This window comes from Crocodylus siamensis, chromosome 2 (genome assembly GCF_052110815.1).
Source record: "Crocodylus siamensis isolate JL-2025a chromosome 2, ASM5211081v1, whole genome shotgun sequence".
In the NCBI taxonomy this organism is placed as follows: domain Eukaryota; kingdom Metazoa; phylum Chordata; order Crocodylia; family Crocodylidae; genus Crocodylus; species Crocodylus siamensis.
In genome coordinates, this window is record NC_143396.1 from 87,396,851 (window position 1) to 87,420,813 (window position 23,963).

A 23,963-nucleotide genomic window follows, 5' to 3' on the forward strand; every position below is an offset into this window, starting at 1 on the left:
AACCCCCTTCCAGGCTCAGGCGGCCTCAGCCTTACCTGCCCTCCAATTCTTCACTCCCCTTTTTGGGACTGGGGTCAGTGTACCCCCAAATTCTGCATCCTCTCTGGCACTGGGGTCCCCACACTACTGTGGAGCCCCTATGAGGCCTCCTCCAACCCCTAATAGCCTCACCCGGTCCTCCAGTTAAAACAACAAACACAAAAACACAAAGGCCCTGGGCTGTAAAATGTAAAGCTAACCCGTCTGGCCAAACAGCACTCAATCCCTACCAGGAAATATTCCAACCCCAGCAGCGCCCCGGGGATGCTCATGCAGTCCCCTCTGTCTGCACTGGCCGAGCTCCTTCTTCCTTGGTCACCAGAGGGGAACTGCCCTCCTGGCCTGGGCTTATATGGGCCAGGCCCTGCCCATTGCTGTCAGCTGGCTCCCCAGCAGTTGTCCTGGCAACCAGCACCTGTTACTCTGGCTGCCCTGGCAACTGGCAGCTGGGCCTCCCCCCATCTTGCCACTAGGGGTCTCTCCCGAGCTGTTTTCTGCTGTCAGGCACAGGGCACCTGAGTGCTCTGCGACAGTGGAGAATCCACAGCTGTGGAATACACAAGTTCATTATGGATTCCTTATGTCCATGAAGAATACACCAGAGCCTTGTTTTGAAATGCCTCAAAGGAAAGACCTCAGGCACCCCAGGAGTAAAAGCTGAACAGTATTCAGCTTCTCTATAACTTTTTATGATTGAAGCAGAGGATTGCATAACAACTGACGTGTCTATCAGAATTACTGTATACATGTTAAGTTTCTTTGAAATCTTGCAAGTTGCATAAAGAGGGATATGGGTGATTCTACACCCCACTGAATGGCCCAGTATTGTTTGGGGGGTTCCATCTCAGCCTATCTAACTTCACTAACATAGAACATAATTACACTTATTTTATTACAGTGGAATGGGCATTATCCTCTATTAACATTTTTATGCAGAATTCAGGAAAGGATGGCACCTTAGAGACAAACTGTTTCAGAGAAGCATAAGCTTTTGTAGGCAACCATCTATTTTGTCAGATGATATGTATGGATTCTGGATTAACTGGTGCCTTTTTGTTCTTCAAAGTTTCCTATTTAGAACCTGAAATTCTCAGGGAAAAAAATAAATCAGATATTGCCTTTTTTTTCCAGTTTTACATTCTTGAGAGGCACCAACAAATACAGTGGAAGGGTCATGTGGCACAAAATCTCTCACGTACAGCTTACTACACATTCTGGAGAAACATCTTTCTGGATAAGAAGTATAAAAACATTAAAAATATTTATAACATATGAATCAAAAGGATCAGAAACTTACAGGGATTTGAGTTTTTTAAGGTAATCAAACTGGTCTGCTTGTATTTTCTGTATGGGATTATAGGACAAATTCCTGTAAAGACAAATGTAAGGACATATTAATTCCATGCATCTTCCTTAAAACTTGTCCTAATGAGAATCTTTATTTTTAAATCCTACCCTTTTGACTCAGAAAAATGGCAGTTACAATTGAAAAAACAGTCTGGCATCTTAGGCCTCTAATATACATTACATTTAAGACACAACTAACAGGTAAAGGTCAATTTAAGACATGATAATAGAGTTAACGAGCCACAAAAGTATTCCACATATTAATGTGTAATAACTTGGTGACTCATTTGTATCATACCTTAAACTGAACCCTAGAGCTGGCCCATGACCAATACCAACATTCAGCTGTGTTAGAATCTGTCATGGGGCAGCCTCAGGGCTGGGGATAGAGCTGTCCAGGCAGCCCAATCCCAGGGTCCCCATGCACTGGGACCTTTAAAAACCCTGTCCTGCCCAGCTAAGTGGCACACTGAGTTTTAACTTAGCCCTGGCTCATGGTGACCCCAAGATCAGGCTGAACTGGGGCTGAGATAAAATGCTGTGAGTCACACAGCTGGGCGGCACATGGGGACATGGGGATTTATCAGTTCTGGTGTGTGGGGACCCTGGAATTGGGCTGCAGCAGGCCAATTCTGGGATCTCTGTGAGTTGAGTTAAAACCCCAGCTGGGGTGTTGAAAATCAGCTCATTGTTGCCTGGGGCCTGACTGGGGCCAGTTTCAGATCCTGGTTTGGTACCTGGCCCCACCTAACAGTCAGCTGATTGTCAGCATTTGGGTTTTAACCTGCTGCTGAGGGGGGAGCTGAAATTGCACATGGCAAGAGACACGGTTTTTGGGATTGTGTCTTAGATCCCATGGTGCCTTAAACCAAACATCAGTCAGAGGCGTTAGTAAGAGGAGAACAGTTTGTGGCTTCATGGACAAGGTGTTGGTACACAATTTTTAATTTTTTTTTTTTTTAAATTTCATAACTATTTTGGTTGCAAAACTTTTTCCACTCCTTATATTCAAAATACCTCAAAGAATGGCATATATTTAAAAACAAGTGGCAGCTTCTTTTCCTAATCATTAAAATCAGTTTTTTCAGATGTATTGATGTGGCATGATAAACACAAAAGGGCAGTGAAATTAAAAAAAAGAAACAAGCGTCTGGTACAGCTACTTAGTGTAGGCAGTGTTTGCACATGTATCCATATGTGCTGAAGGGGACAGGTTTCCTTTTCCTTCCTCCACACTTGTGCATTTCACAGGTGCCAGTCACAAGGTAGTGGTACTATATGTACAAGAAGCCAAAGAAACTGGGTGTGGAAAGCCTTAGTCCTGCCTGCAGTCATTCTGAGAAAACCATCAAGAGTGCAGCAAAGTTGTGAGGCATTCAGAAAACAGCGGTCTTTCCTGGTTAAAAATATTTATATAGATATATGTTGCAAAAGAATGGAATGATAGTGACACACGCTCAAACTGGATTAAATCATTCATTACAGAAAACGTTGAGTGTCAGTCCTCAGGGAGGTGGCAGAGGATGCACGAGTAAGGGTTTTCCCAGGGTTCCATTGTGGCAGAAAGCCACCTTGGTTTCTCCCCAAAATCTCTGCCCTGTGACTATGTGATTAGATGGGCCAGCAGAGGATTCACACCTCAGCCTGTCTCTTTAGGTAACCTGAGCTGGCTGCATTCCTGAGGGAGGGGGGAACCTGCTCCCTCTGCCTACCTGACTGGCATCAGCCACCTGGGTGAGGGGCATCTACCTGGGAAGCTGGAATCTGCCCGGTAACAGGTGATGTATTACAAATTGGTTGGCTGACAGCCAACTGGGGCTGGCCTCCACTGGACCAGGTGAATGAGGTCACAGAGGCTATATAGGTTAGCTGGGGGAAGGAGGCTCTCTCTTTTCGGCCATGAGGTGAAGCAGCAGCAAAGCAGGGGAGACAGAGAAGCCTTACCATCTAAACCTAGCTCTCTCTCTCACCCCAAGACTCCAGAGGGGAAACGGGAGAACTCTGGAAGATGCTTGTGAGTAAGCTACTCAATCGAATTAGATATTTAGCGGGCAGTAACACAGATGCGTAATCAAAAGGCTACCTCAGCCACACTGTTTGCTCTTTAGGATTTCTAAGATATTGCTCAACCCTGTACCCTAGTTTACCCTACCCCTTGTAATCAATAAAGTTCTCCTTTCTGACTGGTGTGGGAGACTTATTGAGGGGTAGGTCTAAATTATGCCTAAGAGACCCCTTAGGTCTGCGGACTAAGGGAGACTTTACTTTTTGCCTCCGGACATGGGGAAGTGCCCCAAGTGCCTGTACTGGGTTGAGTACCTGTAGGACATTAGGCCTGTGTTTTCCCGAGGACACAGGGCTGAGGCAGTCCATTCTCGGGGTGGTGACAGCATGTTACCCCCAGACTAGTGAGTGTGCTCCAGGAGAAGGGTCGGCCAAGCATAAGGCGCCCCTAGGGAGGCATTTGGAGCCTGGAAGGTGGTTGGGGCAGGAAGGTGGGCGGCTTAACACAGGAGCGCCCCCTACTGGCCTGCCACATCCATGATGCTGCAATCTTTTTTTTACCTGTATGAGCTAAGGTGATAAACTGGATCTAAGGTAAGACTGAACATATAGGCTAGGGACAGGCATTCAAAAAGCCTGATCCTGAATTGATTCAATCTTTGCAGGTTAGTCTGGGCTAAATCAGTTTTTAACCCAGACAGACAACCCATAAGTGCAGGAACATGCCTGCCATGGCTCAGGATAGAAGCTGGGTGGGTGGGCGGGAGGGTGCTAGAGCTATCCTCCCTTTGCTTCCACAGGGCAGAGCTGAGCCAGGCAGGACGCTCTGGTTATTCTCTCCCTTCCTGAGCTGCCCAGTAGGGAATGTTATAATCCTTAACTTGGTGTTCACCAACCCATTAAGAAAACAAAGTCTCTCTCCATTAATTAATGAAGTTCTTCTTAAACTGCTCTTCCAAGGAAGGACATTAAGCTACCTGTTGATTAGCTCCAAAAAGCCTGTCTGCCTCTGGCCTCTCCCACAGCACGGACCATAGCTAGTGTGTGGTCTGCTAGATAATGCTGAAGTGTTTGCATAAAGCAGAGGGGAGGAGGGAATAATCCCTGCTTAGCAGGGAGAAGCCAAGCAGACCCTGCTGTTCCTGCAAGTCTGTGCCGAGCTCCAGCCAAGGAGCAGAGGGGAGGGGCCAGCCCTGCAGTGGACCAGAGAGCCCTGCCCAACCCAAGGAGCATGCCAGGATGCTGGGGGGTGTCTGGTTTATCTTAAACTAGCAAGGGGTCTGGGACAGACATTGCATAAACCAGTTTGAGTCAAATCAGTTAAGTGTGATTATATATTCAAAATACCTCAAAGAATTGTATTTTGAAACATTCAACCAGGTTTATCTCAAACCAGTTTCAGCCATTTTCAAACTGGTTTATGTGCACTGAGCATCCGTTCTGTTACAGATTTAAACCGGTTACCGATCACTTAAACCAGTTTATGTGTAATGTCTGTCCCTAGCCATATAGACTCATCCTCTGGAGAGATACTTACATTCTGTGACTCTAATCCCTATCAGAGAGGGGCAAACATAACTAGGCTACTATGATGCCTAATTAGCTCCCCACACCTTGGAAACACAGAGTAGGTAGAAGTACACAAGTGGGCATACATTATGGCTGCAGACAGAAGTGCAACTCCCTGCTGTAACTGAGAAGACTTTGCAGGAAGCGCTTGGAATTGCAACAATCCCAGGACCAAACAGAAGTTTACCATTGATTCCAGTGGGGAGGGGAATCTAGCTAATGCCTGAAGCCTGCAGCCAGTTTCCCCTAGCAATGGCCTCTCCTCTCTCTCAGCTGGGTTCCTGTTTTAAGAATGGGAGGGGTGAAGGGAGCAGAGGAAGCTCATTCTAGGGGTACCCCAGCTGGTGCTCCCCACGGGGAGTTCCAGTACACCTCAGGGGGGCTCCAATGCACCCACCCAACCCTCCAGTAGGGGCTGAAAAACCCGCAGATCAAACTCCCTCTACTCCCTTTCTCCCCTCCCATTCTGAAAAAAGCTCAAGGCTGGCAGGTAGTGCAGACCCAGGTTACATAAGACACTTTGTTTTGAAAGGTCTTCATCTGACCCTTCATGCAATGAGGGTTTTCACTTAATCAGCCATTTTTGAAGCAGCTGTTCACTTGTGTTTGGTCATGGCTATAGACCACTTTTTGTGGCCAGAACAGGCAAAAATTGTCACTTCTGTTTGCACCCATGGCTTTTATTTAGCCTTAATCTATCCCTGTTTAACATCTTTTAAATTCTTCCATTTTGCATACAAACAGAAGTTGCATTTCTCCCAGGAGAAAGCATTTTGTCCCAGGATCCTACATAGTCCATTATTCCACTGGAAATACCTGTGAAAGATGAGAAATTAAATGTGCTAACCCTTTTTCCCTGGAACAATACTGTGTAGGACTGTAAGTTAATCATTCTTGTCAGTTAATTGGGAGTCAAGATAACTGGCCTTGAGGTAGGTGCCTTGAGCTAGGTGCATGTATGAGTGGATCCAGGAGTTTGTCAATTGGGGTGAGAGAGCAGTGACTAATGCTGCAGGGATGGCTACATCCCTGCTTCCAGCTTTCCCATCCTGCCGCACAGTAGGATGGGCAGAACACATCATAGGAGCAACAGCTAGGGTCTTTTTTAAAATTCCCAAATCAGGTAAGAATCTATCCCGCCCCACCTCACTCTCAGCACCTGTTCCCTTATCCTCCGTGCTCAGTGGCATATCCCCTCCCCTCTCCTTCCCACCATTGTTGCTATCTCCTCCTGCCTTAGGGGCAGAGGGAGCTCCAGGGCTGCTGATTCAGCTGGTCTGCATAGGAAGCTGGGATCAGCTGAGAATGGTGGCAGTGACAGTGTATGGGTTCCCCCTACCCCGGGCTGGCAGGGAACATCTGGGGGACCAGACAGGGAAAAGGAATACACCCACCAGTGCTGCCACTATCTGTGGCTGAACCCAACTCCTTACTAAGGAGTGGCTCTGAAGGTCCCCCACCTCTGGGGCAGCTAGATACAGTAGCAATAGTGGGTGGTGGGGAAGGGTTAGGAGGGGATGGAACATGTTGCTGGATGCTACAGAATTCATTCCTGATACAGGGACTTAAAAAGGTCCCTGGCTGCTGCTCCAGTGCTGTGGACTGAAGGGAGTGGGGGCAAGAGGTCATCACACCACTGCATCTCTTCTGGATTCACCCTGCATGCATGAGGAGTTGAGAATACAGAGCAGCCAACACAATGACATGGAGCTATCTATAGTAACCAACAGGCAATGCTAAGGAACAATGATATGTTATGTATCCTGACCCTGTCTAGAGCTTAGACACCTGCTCTGCCAGTAACCTCTCCCTCTACTTGGGGTTCCTAGTCTAGAACCCAAGATATCCGGAAAGTTAGATGCCTGGGGAATTTTAATGCTGGAAACCTGAAGTTTAGACAACCCCATGGTTAAGCAGTAGCTGAACAGAAATTCTGAGGATTGCAATTTTGGATTTAGGTAGGATTTACAATCTTAAATCCTTTATGGATGTAGCCCTTTGGGTGTTTCATGAGGATGAAGGTGGACTTCTACATTTAAAGCAGAATAACACTGAAAACAGAATGCCAGTAGTCCAAACCACAGAAACTAATAGATGGTAGTAGAGAAGATATGCATTTATAACAGATTAAGTGCTTGAGAATATGTGTAATCCCAATATTCTTAGAGAAAAATCTTGCTTACCCTATGCAAAGCTTTAATTGAAATCAATAGGTACTATCTAGGTTAGGAATAATTTGAAATAACTAACTTTTTTAATATTCAAGGTAGTATGCATCCTTGCTGAAATTGTCTTGCATGTAATATTTCTAAAAAGCATTTTTCAGGCTAAATTTGGGGGTTTTACATTGAACTCAGATAGGAAGATGATGATCTTGGATTTGCTTCCTGGATTGGATGACTGATGTCATCATTTTGAACGAATATTGTATAACTGCACGCAGTATAATAAAGAGTTATTACAAAACATTACAGTTGTGAGAGCTCCTTCAGATCCTTAAATAGATATGGAGGAAGTGATTCAATCTTGTTGTTAGCCAGGTCTCTGTGGAAACAAGCCCAGATATAATATCATTAGTTGTTAGTAGATTTTTTTAATTATATAGAGAAGCATTTTAATATTAAGGGCTTTCACAATTTGACTCTTTTTGCCAAAGAAAATGATATGTTATTACATAGATTATCAGAAAGGATGACACTAAAATGTAAGATGAAAGAACTTAAAGCCCACTGTGTCTCAGTATTTGAGACATACAATTACATACAAGGCTTCTCAAGGTTTTTTCTTTTCCTTTTAATTTATCTTCTCATTTTATATTGCTTTTCTTTCTCTTTTCAATTTTACACTTCTTTCCTAATCAGATTAGTAATGATGTTGGAGAGACATATTAAAGGACATTTCGTGCTTAACCTGACCAAATAAGTTAATATACAAAAAGGGTAATGGATTATAAAAAACCACATTAATTATATTTCTGTTACATGTTTAGTCTGTTTTGATTTTATTTCTCCATTTCCAGTGCTTCATTGGGTTGGATTAAAACTCCTATCCTATTTCATAGATTTCATAGACATTAGGGCTGGCAGGGACCTCAGAAGATCTTTGAGTCCAGCCCTCTGCCCCAGGGGCAGGAAGTCAGCAGGGCTTATAGGATCCCAGCAAGATAAACATCCAAATGTCTCTTGAAGGCATTCAAAGTAGATGTTGAAACACCTCCAGTGGCAGTCTATTCCATACCTTGGGGACTCAGACAGTAAAGAAGTTCCTTCCTTATGGCCAACCTGAAATGGTCATGGAGGAGTTTGTGACCGTTTGATGTTGTCATCCCTTGGGGCGCTCTGGTGAACTTATAAGTGAGGCAGGGTTTTAAAAACTGTAACTGTGGATGTATTAGATAGCAAACAACAACCTACCCCCCAAAAAAACCCCAAACCCCAGTAATAGATGTAGTATTTATTAATTATGCAGGTTTTCTACTAAAATATGAAGAATCACCCTACCTTTAGCTATGGAAAAATATGCCATAATTTTAAAAATATAGGAAAAGTACCAGCACCTTCTTCAAACGATGAAATTAACCAGTCAACCACAGAGAGATAAATAGATATTTTTGCACCCTGTATGGGAAGAACTGGAGAACAGCATTGGGTGGGAGAAAGAGGGGGAGAAGCAGCTCAGCACTTATCTATTATCTTACACTGGGGCTTTTGCAATTGCTGTGTTGGGGTGGGCCCATGGGATGAACTTCCTGAACATAGGCTGCTGTGGTGGCACAGGTTCCCCATTCTGGCAAGCTTTCTAAATTGGCACCCAGGGCTTTGGCATCTGCACTTTGTTATGCTGTTGATCAGCAGTATCAAATAAAACACCTGATTTCAATGGAGATGTATTCGCTTTCATTGGCGGAGAATCTTTCCCTGATTTTTATCCATCCACCAAAAAATCATCATCTGTGAGTGTGACTGTGCTATAGGCAAACTCTTTCTTGATTAAGAAGCATCAAGAACGGATGCTGCTAGATATATTAAAAGTTCTCTCACTATAATCTTCTCATTAACATTAATCTAATCAAATATTAAATAATGTGTAGTAGTCAGCCAGATTGTTTTCAGCAAGTGAGAAGTCCAAGTCTGTGATAACCTTGAGAGCATTTTTAAAAACCATTTCTTATATGGAGCTACTACTTCTTTCTAGTGAACCCATCTATTACATGTTTTCATACAGGGAACTCAATGGTTTTGTACATGAAGAAACACCCTTCATGGATTCTGCTGTATTATGTATTTTAATTATTCCATTCACCGTATTTACTCAAATATAAGACAACCCAGAATATATGACCCCTCAATAGGCAGATTCTATATGATTATATATATGGAAAATTCCTGAATTTGTTATAGGTAAACAATCTAAATATTGGAGGTTTGCCTTAAATTTGTCTCCTCTGAGATTGCTCCAGCAGGGAAAATAAACCTGGGGATTTGAGTAGCCCCCCTTTGCCATCTGCCCCTTCCCAACTTCCCCCTGCAGATTCTTCTTTACTGTCAGAACCTGCTCTCTCTTGACCACATGGAAATAAGGGCAAATTTGAAAACACTGACCTTAAAATAAACACAAACATAGTTCATTCAGAATTGATGCATTTATCTTTTTAGAAAGTGCTTCAAGTTTTAGAACAGGTACTCCATAAACACACTTTTTTAAGTAGTACTTTTCTACATATTTATATGTAGTAAAACTATGCATGATATTGGTCCAAAGCCAAAAGGCTCATATAGTTCACTGGGCTGGGCTCTCATCAGTGTCAACAGCATTTCAAACCACGGTGACCCCACAGCTCAGCATTGTTCAGTATGTGTGTGTACTTCAGATATCCCGCCCCCCACCCCCGCCAGCCTGCCCCAAAGGATCCATGTGCTAATTAGCCCCCAACTCATGAGTGGAACTGGATGTTCTTGTCACCAGTCCTGGGATCCTCCAAAAATGGATATGCAGTGAGGCACAGGGCAACCTGGTCCAGCTCCATCTTATGGAGGTGGGCCACATCAGGCTGAGAGAGAGGATGACAGAAGGATTTTGAGTGACCTGTTTGGGCTCTATTTAGTGATGCCTGCCAGACATTTAAGGCTGGTGAAGAAACAGGAATCATTGGAATTGGGAAAGAAAGCCACAGCTCAGCTGTGGAATTACAGGGGGAAATAAAAATATATTCAATGTAGTGGCTCACCATGACTTGAAAAAAGAGTCAGCACCGAAGGGGACTGAGTGCACTGGGAACTCTCATATATCTTATTTACATGGGCTTCACTAATCTGTCCTTGTGGTAGGTTCCCATCATTGTATTTGTCTAATATGGTCCATATGGTTTAACGGCATGCTCAGTTTTGGCTGCACTTAATGAGCTTCCTAGTTGGTTTCCATTATTGAGCACATGCTGCTTTTGGCAGCTAACAATGTATTTAATGAGGTTTTCTTGCATGCAAATTCATGCTGGCTGGGGGAAAAAAACCCCCTTGTCTTGTATTTGAGTAAATACAGTGAATGACAGCGAGGCTGGGAAGTTTCTCTAAAGACTGTTATATAAAAGTTAATTAAAAAATAAACTTACAGTTCATCTAACTTCTGGAGAGAGGAAAAGCTATTTTCATTTAAAGAGCTGATTTTATTTCTTCTCATCACCCTGAAAGGATAAAAACAAATATATGTTTCAACTTTCTGAAAGTTGTCTGTTTTCTGGGAAGCCTAATGTTGTAAAATAATTCCTTTTTTTCTATATAAGGTTGCATATTCTTTTATCTGTATCTTATCCAATTTAATTGTTCACTGAATTAGCAATATCCCCAATTATTTAAACTGATATTCTATAAATATTTCTACCTGTATATGTACATGTATATGTATATTATATGTCTATGTGTATGTATATATGCACATCTGTAATATATATGTGCAGTATGTGTGTGCATGTGCACTACATGCATAAATACACTTTCAGTTGTATTTTCATCTTCTGACAATTAGATCAACTCTGAAATGTTAAGTATTTTGTGATTATGTATGCCTTAGGGGAGTTTGAAGGTAATAACTACTACTTATTTGAGAATTCTGGATATTTTGGGAAGGATGAATAAACCTCTCTAGTTTTATGCAAAATGTATGAAAGTACAAATCCAAAGTGCATATTCTTGAGAACTGCAATCAGCAGGGCTTGATTCTATATTCTGTGTTCATCCAAAATATTCCACTGAGTGGAGATTAAATCACTAGGGTAGATGCATGTAGGGAAGAGAGAGCCGAGTGAGAAAATTACATAGATGAGAAAGTAACACTTGCTAGAGGGCAGGTGAGAGACTCAGTAACAGCATGAGAGAGGAGGGGAGGAGAGTTCAGAATAAGATTTCAATATTTCTAAGGAAGTTTTTGGGTTAATCTAAAATGTCTAATTGCCAGCAATCTGCTTAAATGAAGATACTATTCATGAATTTTGTCATGTATGTGGTCAAATTTTTCACATTTTTACATGGTTTATAAATCTCAATATTTGATGCAACTGCTCAAATCCACTTCAGTGAAGTTATGCTGCATATACTACGGTTAATGTTGCTATAAAATTGGTTCTACTTTTTTGTGCTCAGTTAAAATGCAGCATTTTAATAATCTCCATTATTTCCAAGCAATAATCAATATTTTGGAAAGTTTTGATGTCAGAAACTATTTTACATAATTTAATGATTGTTCACGACAGAGTTCATTCTGGCTGCCCAGCATGTACTATTACTTACAGTACAGTTAAAGTGCTGCAGGAGATGAAGGTGATGTTTCTAAGGTTACGTATATGGTTGCCTTCAAAGTCTCTGGGAGATAAAAAAAACACACACACACACACACACAAAAAACCTCCTTTCAATTACTGACAAAATTTAATTTAAATCAGAAACTTACTCTGAATTCCCTATTAAAAGGGAGACCTCAGTAGAACCTTAACACAGAACAAAGGACAACAGTAGTCGTACGAAAGGCAAGGTAGGGTAGCACCTTAGAGATTAACTGGTTCAGAGAAGCATGTGATTTTGTAGGCTCTCACTCCCTGAGAACAATGAAACATGAACTCCTCCAGGTCAACTCCTTTAGCATAAACTGGAATCCTGAGTTTAGGTTTTTGCAAGTTCGAAAAGGATAACAGGAATTTGTATGCTTGGTTTCAGGAACTAAGGACTGATTTATGACTGCTCCCAAGTGTGTGCTTGAGACGAAAGAACTCAGGGTTCCCAGTCTCTTGTGCCTCTGCCAAACCATAACGGCCACATCCAGATGACTGAGTATGCGCCTGTTGCAGTGTCTCAAAGTAGTCTGAGATGCCAGAAGAGGCATGCTAGGAATGAAAAAAATTTCCACACTGCATATTTGCACTGTGGACTCTAATTTTGGTATGGTTTGACAGTTCAAAGTGGGCCACCACAACAAGCACATCTTCTGGGTGATAACTGTCCAGATGGCAAAGTGGGAACACCAGTAGACATGACAGCAGTGCCATCCAAAGTCTAACTGCAGCCATGGCACAGTGGCAGCTGGCCCAGAGGTGCAGGTGGCTCTGCTACAGTGCCCATACCACAGCCCAGGCAGCTGTGTGGTCCCCATCCAGGTCTGACAGGTGTGCAGACATGGGGCCACCAGTCCAAGGGGTTGGATGTGGTTGCAGGTGGCAGCAGGTCACAGACAGCAGCAGCCCCCACTGCCAGACTGCTGCAATGGGTAAAGGGGACACTGCAGGTTAGAGCTATTTAAGTAGTCCAGCTGGCACACATGGCTAGTGTCCCCAGATATCAACTGGCCAGGCCTCAAGCTCTTGAGGGTAAGTAGCCCTGAGCTGCTTGCCAGGGCAGCTTTTATACTGTAGCTTCTAACTCCCCCTGGCTGAAGATCTGGGAGGAGCTGGGCAGGGTCAGTTTGCCCCAGGTGGCACAATTTGCCACACACCAAAGTGAATGTTCAGGCACATGTGCTAAAGCACAAACCTCTGGCACAGATTTGTGCTGTTGCTATATGAGCTGCTGCAAGTGCATGTACTTGTATGTGTGGATGCATCCAACATATCTTTTATTGCAACAGTGGCAATGGTTTAATTGTTGCATGGTAGCTGCAGCATAAATGATACTTTTCATAAAGATGAATCAAGGTTTGCTACTGAATATGCTTGGTGGTTATATGGGCCTGATCTAGGAAAGCTTTTAAACGTAGGCTTAACCGGAGGCCAGGGACAGAAATTATACCTAAACCAGTATACATGATTGGAAAACCATTAAAATTTGTAACACAACAGAAATTCAGTGCACATAAACCACTTTCAAAATGGTCCAAACCAGTTTAAGATAACCCTAGATGGATGTAGTATCAGACTTAGCTGATTTAAATTAAATCATTTTATTGAACTTCTGTCCCAGATCCCCTCCAGATTCAAGTTAACTCACAGTCCCCCAGCATCCCAAGATGCTTTGCACCTTCCCTGCAAACCTCCCTCACAGGATGGGCAGGTTAGCCTTGGCCCAAGCTGTCTGCTTCAGCTGAGCAGGGCTGTGTGTTCTAACACCCCTTGGCTTCTGACCTGGGCCACTGCAGGCATCTGGATGCATTTCTGGAATCAAAAGTGAATATGTGTTCACTGCCTTATCAATTCAATCTATGTAGCCTAGAATAACCTGTGAAGATTGAATCAATTCAGCCTCAGGTTTTTTGGTTATCTGTATTTAGCGAAAGTGTTTAAATCATTTTATTGGACTGGGACTTATGCCTGCTCTTGACATATACACAATTAATGCCTTCAGCCAACAATGGAGGCAACACTGGCTCAAAGAGCTGTAATTGTATTTACAACATTTTAATGTTAGAAACATTTTAAAACTGTTTACATTCAATTAAAATGAAAGTTCTTCTGTTCACTGTTGGGAGGTATAAGGCTCATATTTTAAAAACTGTTCCATCCTTATTCCTTCCATCCCCAAATTGAAACAACATAATCGGTTGGTATTTGTATCAAAAGCAATTTATAAAAAACAAATACAGTATCAGAGCCCGTGCAAGGGAGATAATTGTGATGGTATCATTTTATCATAACATTTCTGGGACAAACTGTCTCCTGGCCCTCTATGGCTAGCTGAGATAAAAACAAACAAACAGCATTACAGGAATGAAAGGAGAGATTTCTGCTCTCTATCATTCCCCTTTCTTATATTTAACTTAGGGCTAAGTTAAGTGTTATGGAACATCATCCGTTTCAAGATGATCAAAGTTTCTTTTCCAAGTAAAATAAAACTTACAGCCAGTTCAGTCTGGGCATGTATTGGCACAGAGATCTATCAGGTAAGCGAGAAAGAGAATTATGCATCAGCACTCTGGAAAAAAGAAAAAAACCCAGTATTTCATGATGTTTTTGCAGTAATTGATATTAAAGAACAATGTCTCTTTTGCAGTTTTTCCCCCTTCCTAATACAGCATGGGAAAGATTTTTTTCTCATGATATTAGAGGTAATAACATGATTTTTGGTGGGATCTTAATTTCTCTTGAATTTTTCAATGAATAACTTGGCAAAGGGAACTTCTTTTGCAGCTGTCTACTGGTATAGTCTGGCTGCTTTACATCACATACACAGCTGAAGTGTGTATGTGAAGTTAGTTCTACATGCCTTTTTAAAATAAACCTAGAGTCTGACTGTTCCCTCAGTGAATCAAAAGCAAGCTTGCATCAACTCTAATGGAAAAGGATTGGGTTCTTGATTATATTTAACAGCAGGAGTTGAAAGCTGATGTACTGAAAATATCACAATTAAAACATTCTGGTTTGTTGGACAACTGTTTTTTTTTTCAAATTCCTCTAACCTCCAAATCAAACTGAAGTTTTCCTTACTCTCCTGGGGTATTGTAAGTAAAGTTGTTCGAAGCTTGGAATTTTAGTTTCATGGGAAATTTCCAACATTTCAGAATTTGTTTTCACTCCGAATCAGAACTAAAACTGCTTTCTCTGAAATTTCCCATGAAACAGAAATTCAAAATGCTCTGCTTTGAAAGCTTTACTTCAATAACATTTAAAAAAAATTAGAAATATATTATTTTGTTTAGATTTATTATATATATTTTCATTACATTTATTTTATTTCATATCAATAGCAGTAAAGCATCATATATATACCCAATATGACAAGGTATAACACAGTAATCAAATCGTTAGGTTCATTTATTTTATTTCTTTGAAAACATTACAGCATCTGCTACTTAATACAGATTGAAATATTTTGAATCCCAGGCCAAAGTATCTGCTCTGCTGTTTGTGTTCTAAACACCAGTTTGATACTTTCAGCAAGAAAAGTAGGACTCACACTAGACTATTTCAACTGTGCATTAGAGCCATTGCACGGCTTTTGCTGTAATGTACTAATGCAAAGTAGGATTAGTCTACTCTGCATTTAGTGTCTTGTGTAGATGTGTCCACTATTTGCTAGAGAAGCAGCTGTATTCAGTATCTTGTGTTATCCTAGACTCATTTTTTCATTTATCATTGGTGATTTAGAGGATGGTATTGAGCACACACTAGAACACTTGCAGAGGATGCTCAACTGGACAGAGTTGCAAGCACTACAGAAGACAGGATTAGGACTCAGAATGACCTTGATAAACTGGAGAAAGGTTCAAAATGAAATACAGTAAGGCCAAGTGCAAAGTTCTGCATTGAAGAGGCATATATATGGGTTAGGGAATAAGTGGCTAGGCTGTCAGTATTGCAGAAAAGAACCTGAGAGTAAGAGTGGACCATGAGCTGAACGAGTCAACAGTGCTCTTGTTGCAAAAAAGTCAATAGCATACTGGATTATATTAACAGAGGTGTTGGTTGCAAGTCAAAGGAAGTGATTATTCCACCTATTCAGTACTGGTGTGGCCTCACATGGAGTATTGTGTACAGTTTGGAGTGCTGCACTTAAATATATGGACAAATTGTAAAGAATCCAGCAAGGAGCAACAAAGATGATGAAAGGTCTAGGAAACATTATTTAGGGGAAAAGGTTGAATGAACTAGGATTATTTAGCCTGGAGAAGAGAAGATGATGAGGATTCGATACCTTAAGGCTAGTTATAAAGAGGATGGCGATAACATTAATTCTGTTTCCTCCGTGGCTGGAGGGAACAGAACATGAAATAATGGTCTTAAATTTCAACAAGGGAAATTTAGGTTGGATATCAGGAGAAATTTATAATGTGGTGAGTAATTAAGCATTGGAACACACTACCTAGAAAGACTATGGACTCTCTATCTTTGGTAGTTTTTAGAACAGTTTATACAAATGCTTGCCTGGAATGGTTTACATAGGGATGATCCTGCTTTGAGCAGGAGGGTTGGACAAGATGACTACCCGAGGTCCCTTCCAGTCCTATTCTTCTCTGATTGATAGGATTTCTAAGACATTGATCTTACATCTCTAATTTTAAACTTCAGCATTTCCTTGAATTTACCTTTTGCCATTACTGCTTGTTACCATATAGAATGTACAATAGTATCGTAGCTTACAGCAAAAACCTATAATATACACATGGTGAAAGCTCTGAATAAGACTATATGAACAACAGGATTTTGCGTTTTTATGCAAGGATCTTAAATATGAACCAAAGTATTTCAATAGCATTGCTATTTACATAGCTATATAGAATCATAGAAAATTAGGGTTGGAAGAGACCTCAGGAGGTCATCTAGTCCAACCCCCTTGCTCAAAGCAAGATCATTCCCAACTATATCATTCCAACCAGGGCTTTGTCTAGCCAGGTGTTAAAAACCTTGAAGAATAGAGATTCCACCACTGCTCTAGGTAACCTGCTCCAGTCCTTAACCACCTTCCTAGTGAGAGAGATTTTCCTAATATCCAATCTAAACCTCCCTTGCTGCAACTTGAGACGATTGATCCTTGTTCTGTCACCTGTCACCACTGAGAACAGTCTAGCTCCATCCTCTTTGGAACCACCCTTCAGGTAGTTAAAGACTGCTATCAAATCCCCTCTTAGTCTTCTCTTCTGCAGACTAAATAAACCCAGTTCCATCAGGCTGCCTCATAAGTCATGTGCCTCAGCCACTGAAACATTTTTGTTGCTCCCTGCTGAACTGTCTTGAACTTGTACACATACTTTCTATAGTGGGGGAGGAGGCAAAAGTGGACACAGTACTCCAGATATGGCCTCACCAGTGCAGACTACATCAGAATAATCACTTCCCTTGGTCTGTTGGCAACACTCCTACTAATACAGTGCAGTATGCTGTTAGCCTTCTTGACAACAAGGGAACACTGCTGACTCATGTCTATCTCATTTGTTTACTGTAACCCCCAGGTCCTTTTCTGCAGAGCTGCTGCTCATCCAGTCAGCCCCCAGTCCATACTGGTACATAGTACAGGACTTTGTACTTGTCCTTATTGAACCTCATGAGATTTCTTTTGGCCCAATCCTTCAATTTGTCTAGGTCACTTTGAATTCTAGCCCTACCCTCCAGCGTATCTACTACGTTTCTCAGATGGTGTCATCCTCAAACTTCCTGAGGGTGCATTTCATCCCATCTTCCAGATCAATGGCGATGTGTAGAGGGTGCATGGGGGTGCATGTGAACCCCCTGAGAGCACTGGTGCACCCCCTGACAGCCAGCATTCCCTAGTTAGGTGACAGGGAGTGGGGCCAGGAGAGAGCACTGGTGCCCTCCCCTGAGAGTGCCGGCCAGGGAGTGGAGGTGCCAGGGAACCGATCCCCACAGTCCCCCTGTGGCTGATCATGCTGACTGGGGGGGGAGGGGTTCCCCTGTGGCTGATCATGCTGACCTGGAAGTGTCAGTGCAACTGGCTGTGGGGGGACCCCCCCCATGGTTGCTGACTGGCTGCTGGGGGGGCAAGTGCCCCCCCAACTCAGGAGGCATTAATCGCCCATGTTTTAGATCATTAACATTGAATAAGACCAGTGCCAGAACTGACCCCTGGGGCACTTCGTGTTAGACCACGAAACAACCTCATAAAAGTTAAAGCTATTATAAGGTAAAGCACTGTTCCTAACAAAACGGATACAGAGAAATATCACTCTTTTCCAGCCCTTTACAGACATACTAGATCAGCTGTTCTCAACCTTTTTAGACTCAAGGCACTCCTTGTTTAACTCAAGGCACCCTACCACAACTTTTGTGAATTGAGTAGAACCTCATTTTAAAAACAACAGATATTTATTATAGGATGTATCTCTTTGTAGAGGGCAGTAGAGGCCAGGCAGTGATCAGGAAGGGGCAGGCCTGAACCTGCATTTAACTCCTCTCATCTGCTAATTTACTCATACCTTGAGACACCCTTCAGAAGATTTCATGGCATCCCAGGGTACACTGGCACACTCATAGAGAATTGCTGTGCTAGACACTTTGGGTTTTGGTTCCCAAATTATCCGGCTGATAATCTGGGATATCAGACATGTTTGCTTTTATAAGCAGATAATTATGTGCATTCTGACTGGTCTTCCTGTGCTTTTTTAATAAAACAAAGACATAACTTCATGTCTGCTCCTGTTGATTTTAATGAGTCTGGATTAGCCCATGCTCTTTAGCACTTAAAAAACTGGAGATGCCAGTTTCCAAAAGGGTGCCTCTGTTTCCAAAAAAAAGAAGCTCTACTACCTGAGATATATGACAATATTGCTAGAAAACAGACAGGCAAAATCGTTAACATACACGCTTGTTTTAATCTATGATTTATTTTGAATATTCCATTTAATACTTACAGGAGAATAAGCGACTTGAGTCCGTAGAAACTCAATGGAGAGATTCTACTAATCCTGTTATTTTCAATTATCCTATTATTCAGAACAAAGTATATATCAACTTGATAAATACTAGGGTTTTAAATCAGACAGATGTTTAAAATAACTTACTCCAAACTAATATTTTTCAAATAACCCGTCAAGCTACATGTGAAAATGTAATTACTACATCATAGCATCTCAAGGTAGAATATTCATCAAATGCACTATTTCCAATATAGTTTGAATGATTATGTGAAATATGTTTTTACCTAAAAAACATAAAGCAATTTTTCTGTCAGTTTTTTAAATAATTTGATTAGCATTTGGTCTCCAAATATATAATTCTTCCAAAGCAGTAGTATATCAAAATGAGACAATCTTTCAGTTGAAAACACAGTAAAAATTAGTCACAGAGTCATAAAACAGACATCTGTGTTATTAATTCCTTCAAATCTCAATGTTATTTTTTCCAAATGCCAGACATTAAATGGTATTTAACTTCCCTCTCTCTAGAAAGCAGTAATATTGTCAAGATGTCATATTATGAATGCCATCTCTTCTGTGGGATTTCAAACATTGTAAACAGGAAAAGGACTTCCCAAGACATTCTTATTTCTATCATTTCGGAGTATCTTATTTATTTAATGACTTATTTTATAGTAAACAATTATTTATAAAAAAAGGTCAGAGTCTTTAATTAGAACAATTAAAGCCCGATGACCTGACTCTGTTTTCACCAAAGCCTAAAGGAACTGTTTCCCACCAGGAAGAGGAGTCCCTTAATAATTAGGTGGTATAAAAAGACATGGCTCAAATTAAACAAAACCAAATGATGACAAGTAAGAATGAAAATATTTCTTTGTGTTGCCTTAACTATGTCTTGAAAAAAATGTATGCAAAAAAGCAGTACATACAGCCACTGAAGTTTATTCAGATCTTCAAAGACACCAGGCTTTAAAAAGGTTATCTTGTTGTGACTCAGATACCTGAAACAAGACCAATAAACACAGCAAATAGCAGAATGCCTGATCAGTGTCAGAGAAGTAAAAATGAGTCTTAAGATTGAGAAAGTCATTGTAATGCAGAAAGATATTTCTCAGAATGAAAATCCATTGTTAAAAATGAAAACATTTATATTTTTGTGACTATTCTCTCTTTCAGAGAGCTAGCATGTGCCATGATATCAACTTGGTCTTTTGCATAGGCTGCACAATTGTTACGAACAAGAGTAGAAATACAGTCATTTGAAACTTTCTGGGTGATGATTGCTCAGCATTTTCTGTCTTTTTTTAATGGCACCAGGCAAACCATTTTCCATGCGTCAGAAGCATTCTGGGCTTTCTCTAGTTCCTACTGAACTGAAAAGGAAAACTCCCTTGGACGTCAGTAGGAGCAAATTCAATGTTCAGTGTTGCCTAAGGCAATGCTGGACAGCTTTAGATATCAAAAAGAGTTGAAAAAAGATAGACTAAAGAGTGCTGCAAAGTGGCTGGAATAGAATAAGACTGTATTTATTTGCATACTGCACACACTTGAATACTAACTGGTTCAGAAAGGCATAAGCTTTCATAGGCAACAGCCCACTTTATCAGATTCTATCACCTATGAAAGCTTATGCCTCTCTGAACCAGACAGATGCTAAAGGTGCCATCCTGCTATGCCTTCTGCCTGACTTCACACTAACACAACCAACTATCTCTCTCTCTCTCTCTTGTTTTAGGAAGGCAAAATGAAGTAGAAAAACATTTTTCCAGAGTCTTTCCTGCCAAGGTACTAGATCAGCTAGCACTCAACCTTCCAGGTACATGGAGAAGGGATAGATTCTTATTGTCAGTGTCACCCCCCGCCCCCCACTTCCCTTTGCCGTGTGACCAACACAGCTCATGCCAATTCAGCAGTGGCTGTGAGAGGGTTAAACCTGTAGTTGCACTGGCCCTGCAGAGGGGATGGGAAGTGGGAGGGGAAGAGCAACGCTGATGATAGAAGTCTGCCCCTGTCCCTACTCCATGTGGCTGGGCTATTCAGGCCTGGCAGAGCCAGTAGTAAGCACAGCCCCCATCACCATTTCAGCACATTCAGTTCCTCCCTCACTCCCCCTCTTACCATTCTGGCACAAAAATCGGTTTCCTTGAATGACACGCACACCAATTTTGGATGGCTAATTTGGGAGAGGGGGGCAGGGGAAGGTGCATTATATAAGTAAATACAGTAATAATGTTTTTTTATCCAAATGCACAGTGAAAAAGTATCAAAGACTAAGGATAACAATATATTAGGATTTTCCCTTTTAAACCATTTCAGTGAACAGGTTCAGTTTTTTTAATAAAAATAAAAGTATTTTTAAATTGCCCATTGCATCTGTTAGGGCAAAGAAAAAGGAAGTATATTTTCCCTACCTATATGATTAATTCTCTCTGAAAAAATAAGATGGTAAAGAGCTTCCAATGGTCTCAAGTTAATATGGCAGCCTAGTACTTTTATTTACTCTTAATTTCTAGTAAGTTGGTCAAGGAAGGCTGGAATTTAAAGTCAGTGGGGTTTAGTCTTTTACTGTTGAAAGTATTAAAAATTTTGAGGATATAGAGGCAGTACAAAATCTCTGAGGCATTTTTAGGGTCCATTCTTGCCAAAAGCTTTGAATAGGTCAAAATCTTCTGAAGTCCTTATTCTCTAAATTAAATGTTGTAGTTCCTTATTTAGAACATTTTGGAGTCACCTATATATATACACACAATAAATGAGAAATAAGTATAGTTGTTCCCAAAGCTGACTTTATTACACTTTCCTTCTGAACCGTGATGGTGATACTTACAGCTTTGTCAAGTTGTATAGACCCCTGAAAGCATGTTCTGATACATTTCTTATTCTATTATTCTGAAGATACCTATGAAGATATAATAATGTCAGCAATTATTTTTCTAAACATACAAAAGCAATCCCCCCCACCATAAAAAAGCAAAAAGAAAGAAACCTACCCACTAAATTTAAGGGATATGTATTATTTGAAAACTTGTCATCAAGAATTCTATGTTTTAACTACTTTGACAAACACCCATACATTTATATCTGAAAGATTTGAAAGACCTATTGATAATTTTAAACAAATCTTTGAATCAGTGGTAGTTAAAACCATACAAACCAACATCTGATTTGTCTTATACAGAGCACATCTGCTTGTGCAATTAATGTGAAGCAATAAACTCTGATGCATATTGAACAGGAGTTCATTGCTCCTGGGTGTACCACTTGAACATGTGCCTGGGACCGCAGCACGTTGAACCAGGTCAGAACAGCCTCAACTGGTGGGGGTCCCAGGGGTCAGCCTGCCAGCCTGTGGCTGCTCCTGCCTGGCTCAATGTGCTGCGGCAGTGCTGGTTCAGGCATGAGAGTGCTCCAGTGTGGGGCTAGCTGGCAGGCAGCTGAAGTACCCTCATGCCCTAGCCAGTTGGGTCAGTGTCTACATGTGGCTTATTTACAAGTACTATCCTGCTGCAGAGTTTATTAGTTTCCTGTGGCCTAACAGGGCTGCACAGGTAGAAGCTGAGATGTTTACTGTGGAGCTAATAGGCAGCTCCTCTGTAAATATCTCATTTAGACGTGCCCTCATATAATAAAAATACATGCATCCTGTGTCCTGTGTTAGACCCCAAGTATGATCTTTTTGGATAAGATGTTAGGTTTGAAAACAATATTGTATTTCTTTGTTCTGTATAAGTCCTTTTTTGTCTTTGTTGTAAAAAGAAAATATATCTTCATTAAAAGTAGAGGGCCCAATCTTTACATACTTCATTAAGTAAAGGGCCAAATCTTGCTGGTCAAGTTAATGGCAGATTTGACACTCTAATAAATATAGGATTGGACTCTATAATATCTTGTAATTTTAACTGGACACTCCCTTCTGAATCCTAAGTGAATGAAGGAAATTAAATTATATAAAGAAATGTTTCATGTACGTATGTTTCTTTTAAACGGAAGGATCCCATTATTTACATTATTGTCTGAGTTGGTAAGGGTACTTCATTTTGTCAACACAAGATGGTGCTGCAGTACATCGGAATACTACATACAAGTTATAATTTCCCTGGGCTGTTCTTAGATCCTAAGTTGTGTGTTGAACAGACAAAAACAGAGTGCTTTTTTATACCTTGTATCTCAACTGTCTGTTATTTTTATATCATTCAACTTCATTCAGGACTAGGGCTTCTTTAAATAAATATTACACATAAAATGCAAAAAATAATTCTATCACAGAATTTTAATGTAAATAAGCCAGGATAGGAGATTGCTGTGTAGTGATCATCACGAGTGGTTCAGAAATATATATATTCAGTTTCCTTTCATGTTTTTTTTATATATTTCTGTCTATTACAATTCTGTTTCTCTCTCTCTCTCCCCACACCACACACACACACACATCCCATTTAATTATATATTCAGAAATATATATACAGAAATATATTAAATGTTCTCAGCTACATGAATGATTCTATTCATGGCAAGAAATGCTTTTAACTTTGCAAAATTTCATTTTACTGAGGGAAATTGATTCAGTTTCCTTTCATGTTTTTTGATATATTTCTGTCTATTACAAATTTAATTTCCTTAAGACATGATGAATGTTAAGATACACTTCTATATTAGTTTTCTAGTATGGAATAATCCAGATGATGAAAATTTAATATTCAGAAAGTGTTTAAATTGAATATCCAAAAGACTTTCCCTATAAAAATGGAGAGAAGCCAAATAAGGCCATATGAACAAAAATACATTACATTTTAACTAAAGGTAAGGCAAAATAAACTCTTTTGTATGAACAGGGATTTTTTAGTAAGCCAAAAATCTATTACAGTTTGTAGTTGGTTTCAGGTTCAAGTTTAAAGTACTTCCTTACAGATTTTTAAGGTCTTGATACTTCTTGAAAACATCAGTTGAAAGCTGTCGTAACAGATTATATTGAAGGGACCTGCAACAAAAATAAAACTAGTCAATAAAGGTATGAAATGGGCTAAGTTCATCGTCAGTGTAAATCCTTTGGTTTCATTTTGTCTTAATAAATCTACGTAGTGTTTTATTTGGCAGAAATGTTTATAATTAAATCTTTCCAGGAAGGTGACTTTGTGTGTCTGTATGTTGTAAAGTAAACAGAGATGCGTGTAAACAGAGAAGTGTTTTTACATTTTATTTTATTATTATATATTCCCTCT

At 40.7% G+C, this 23,963-nt stretch overlaps 1 protein-coding gene across 1 annotated transcript in view; it reads right to left on the minus strand.

The window, feature by feature from the left end:
* Positions 1–23,963, minus strand: part of RXFP1 (relaxin family peptide receptor 1) — a 101,040-nt gene that overhangs the window by 17,362 nt on the left and 59,715 nt on the right. The window contains exons 5-13 of the mRNA XM_090036291.1: positions 23,651–23,722; positions 21,572–21,643; positions 19,674–19,745; positions 18,739–18,810; positions 14,274–14,348; positions 11,742–11,813; positions 10,568–10,639; positions 7,432–7,503; positions 1,337–1,408 (exon numbers count right to left, since the gene is read on the minus strand). Of these exons, the coding sequence (XP_089892417.1) occupies positions 1,337–1,408; positions 7,432–7,503; positions 10,568–10,639; positions 11,742–11,813; positions 14,274–14,348; positions 18,739–18,810; positions 19,674–19,745; positions 21,572–21,643; positions 23,651–23,722 (651 nt within the window). The remainder of the gene's footprint in view (positions 1–1,336; positions 1,409–7,431; positions 7,504–10,567; positions 10,640–11,741; positions 11,814–14,273; positions 14,349–18,738; positions 18,811–19,673; positions 19,746–21,571; positions 21,644–23,650; positions 23,723–23,963) is intronic.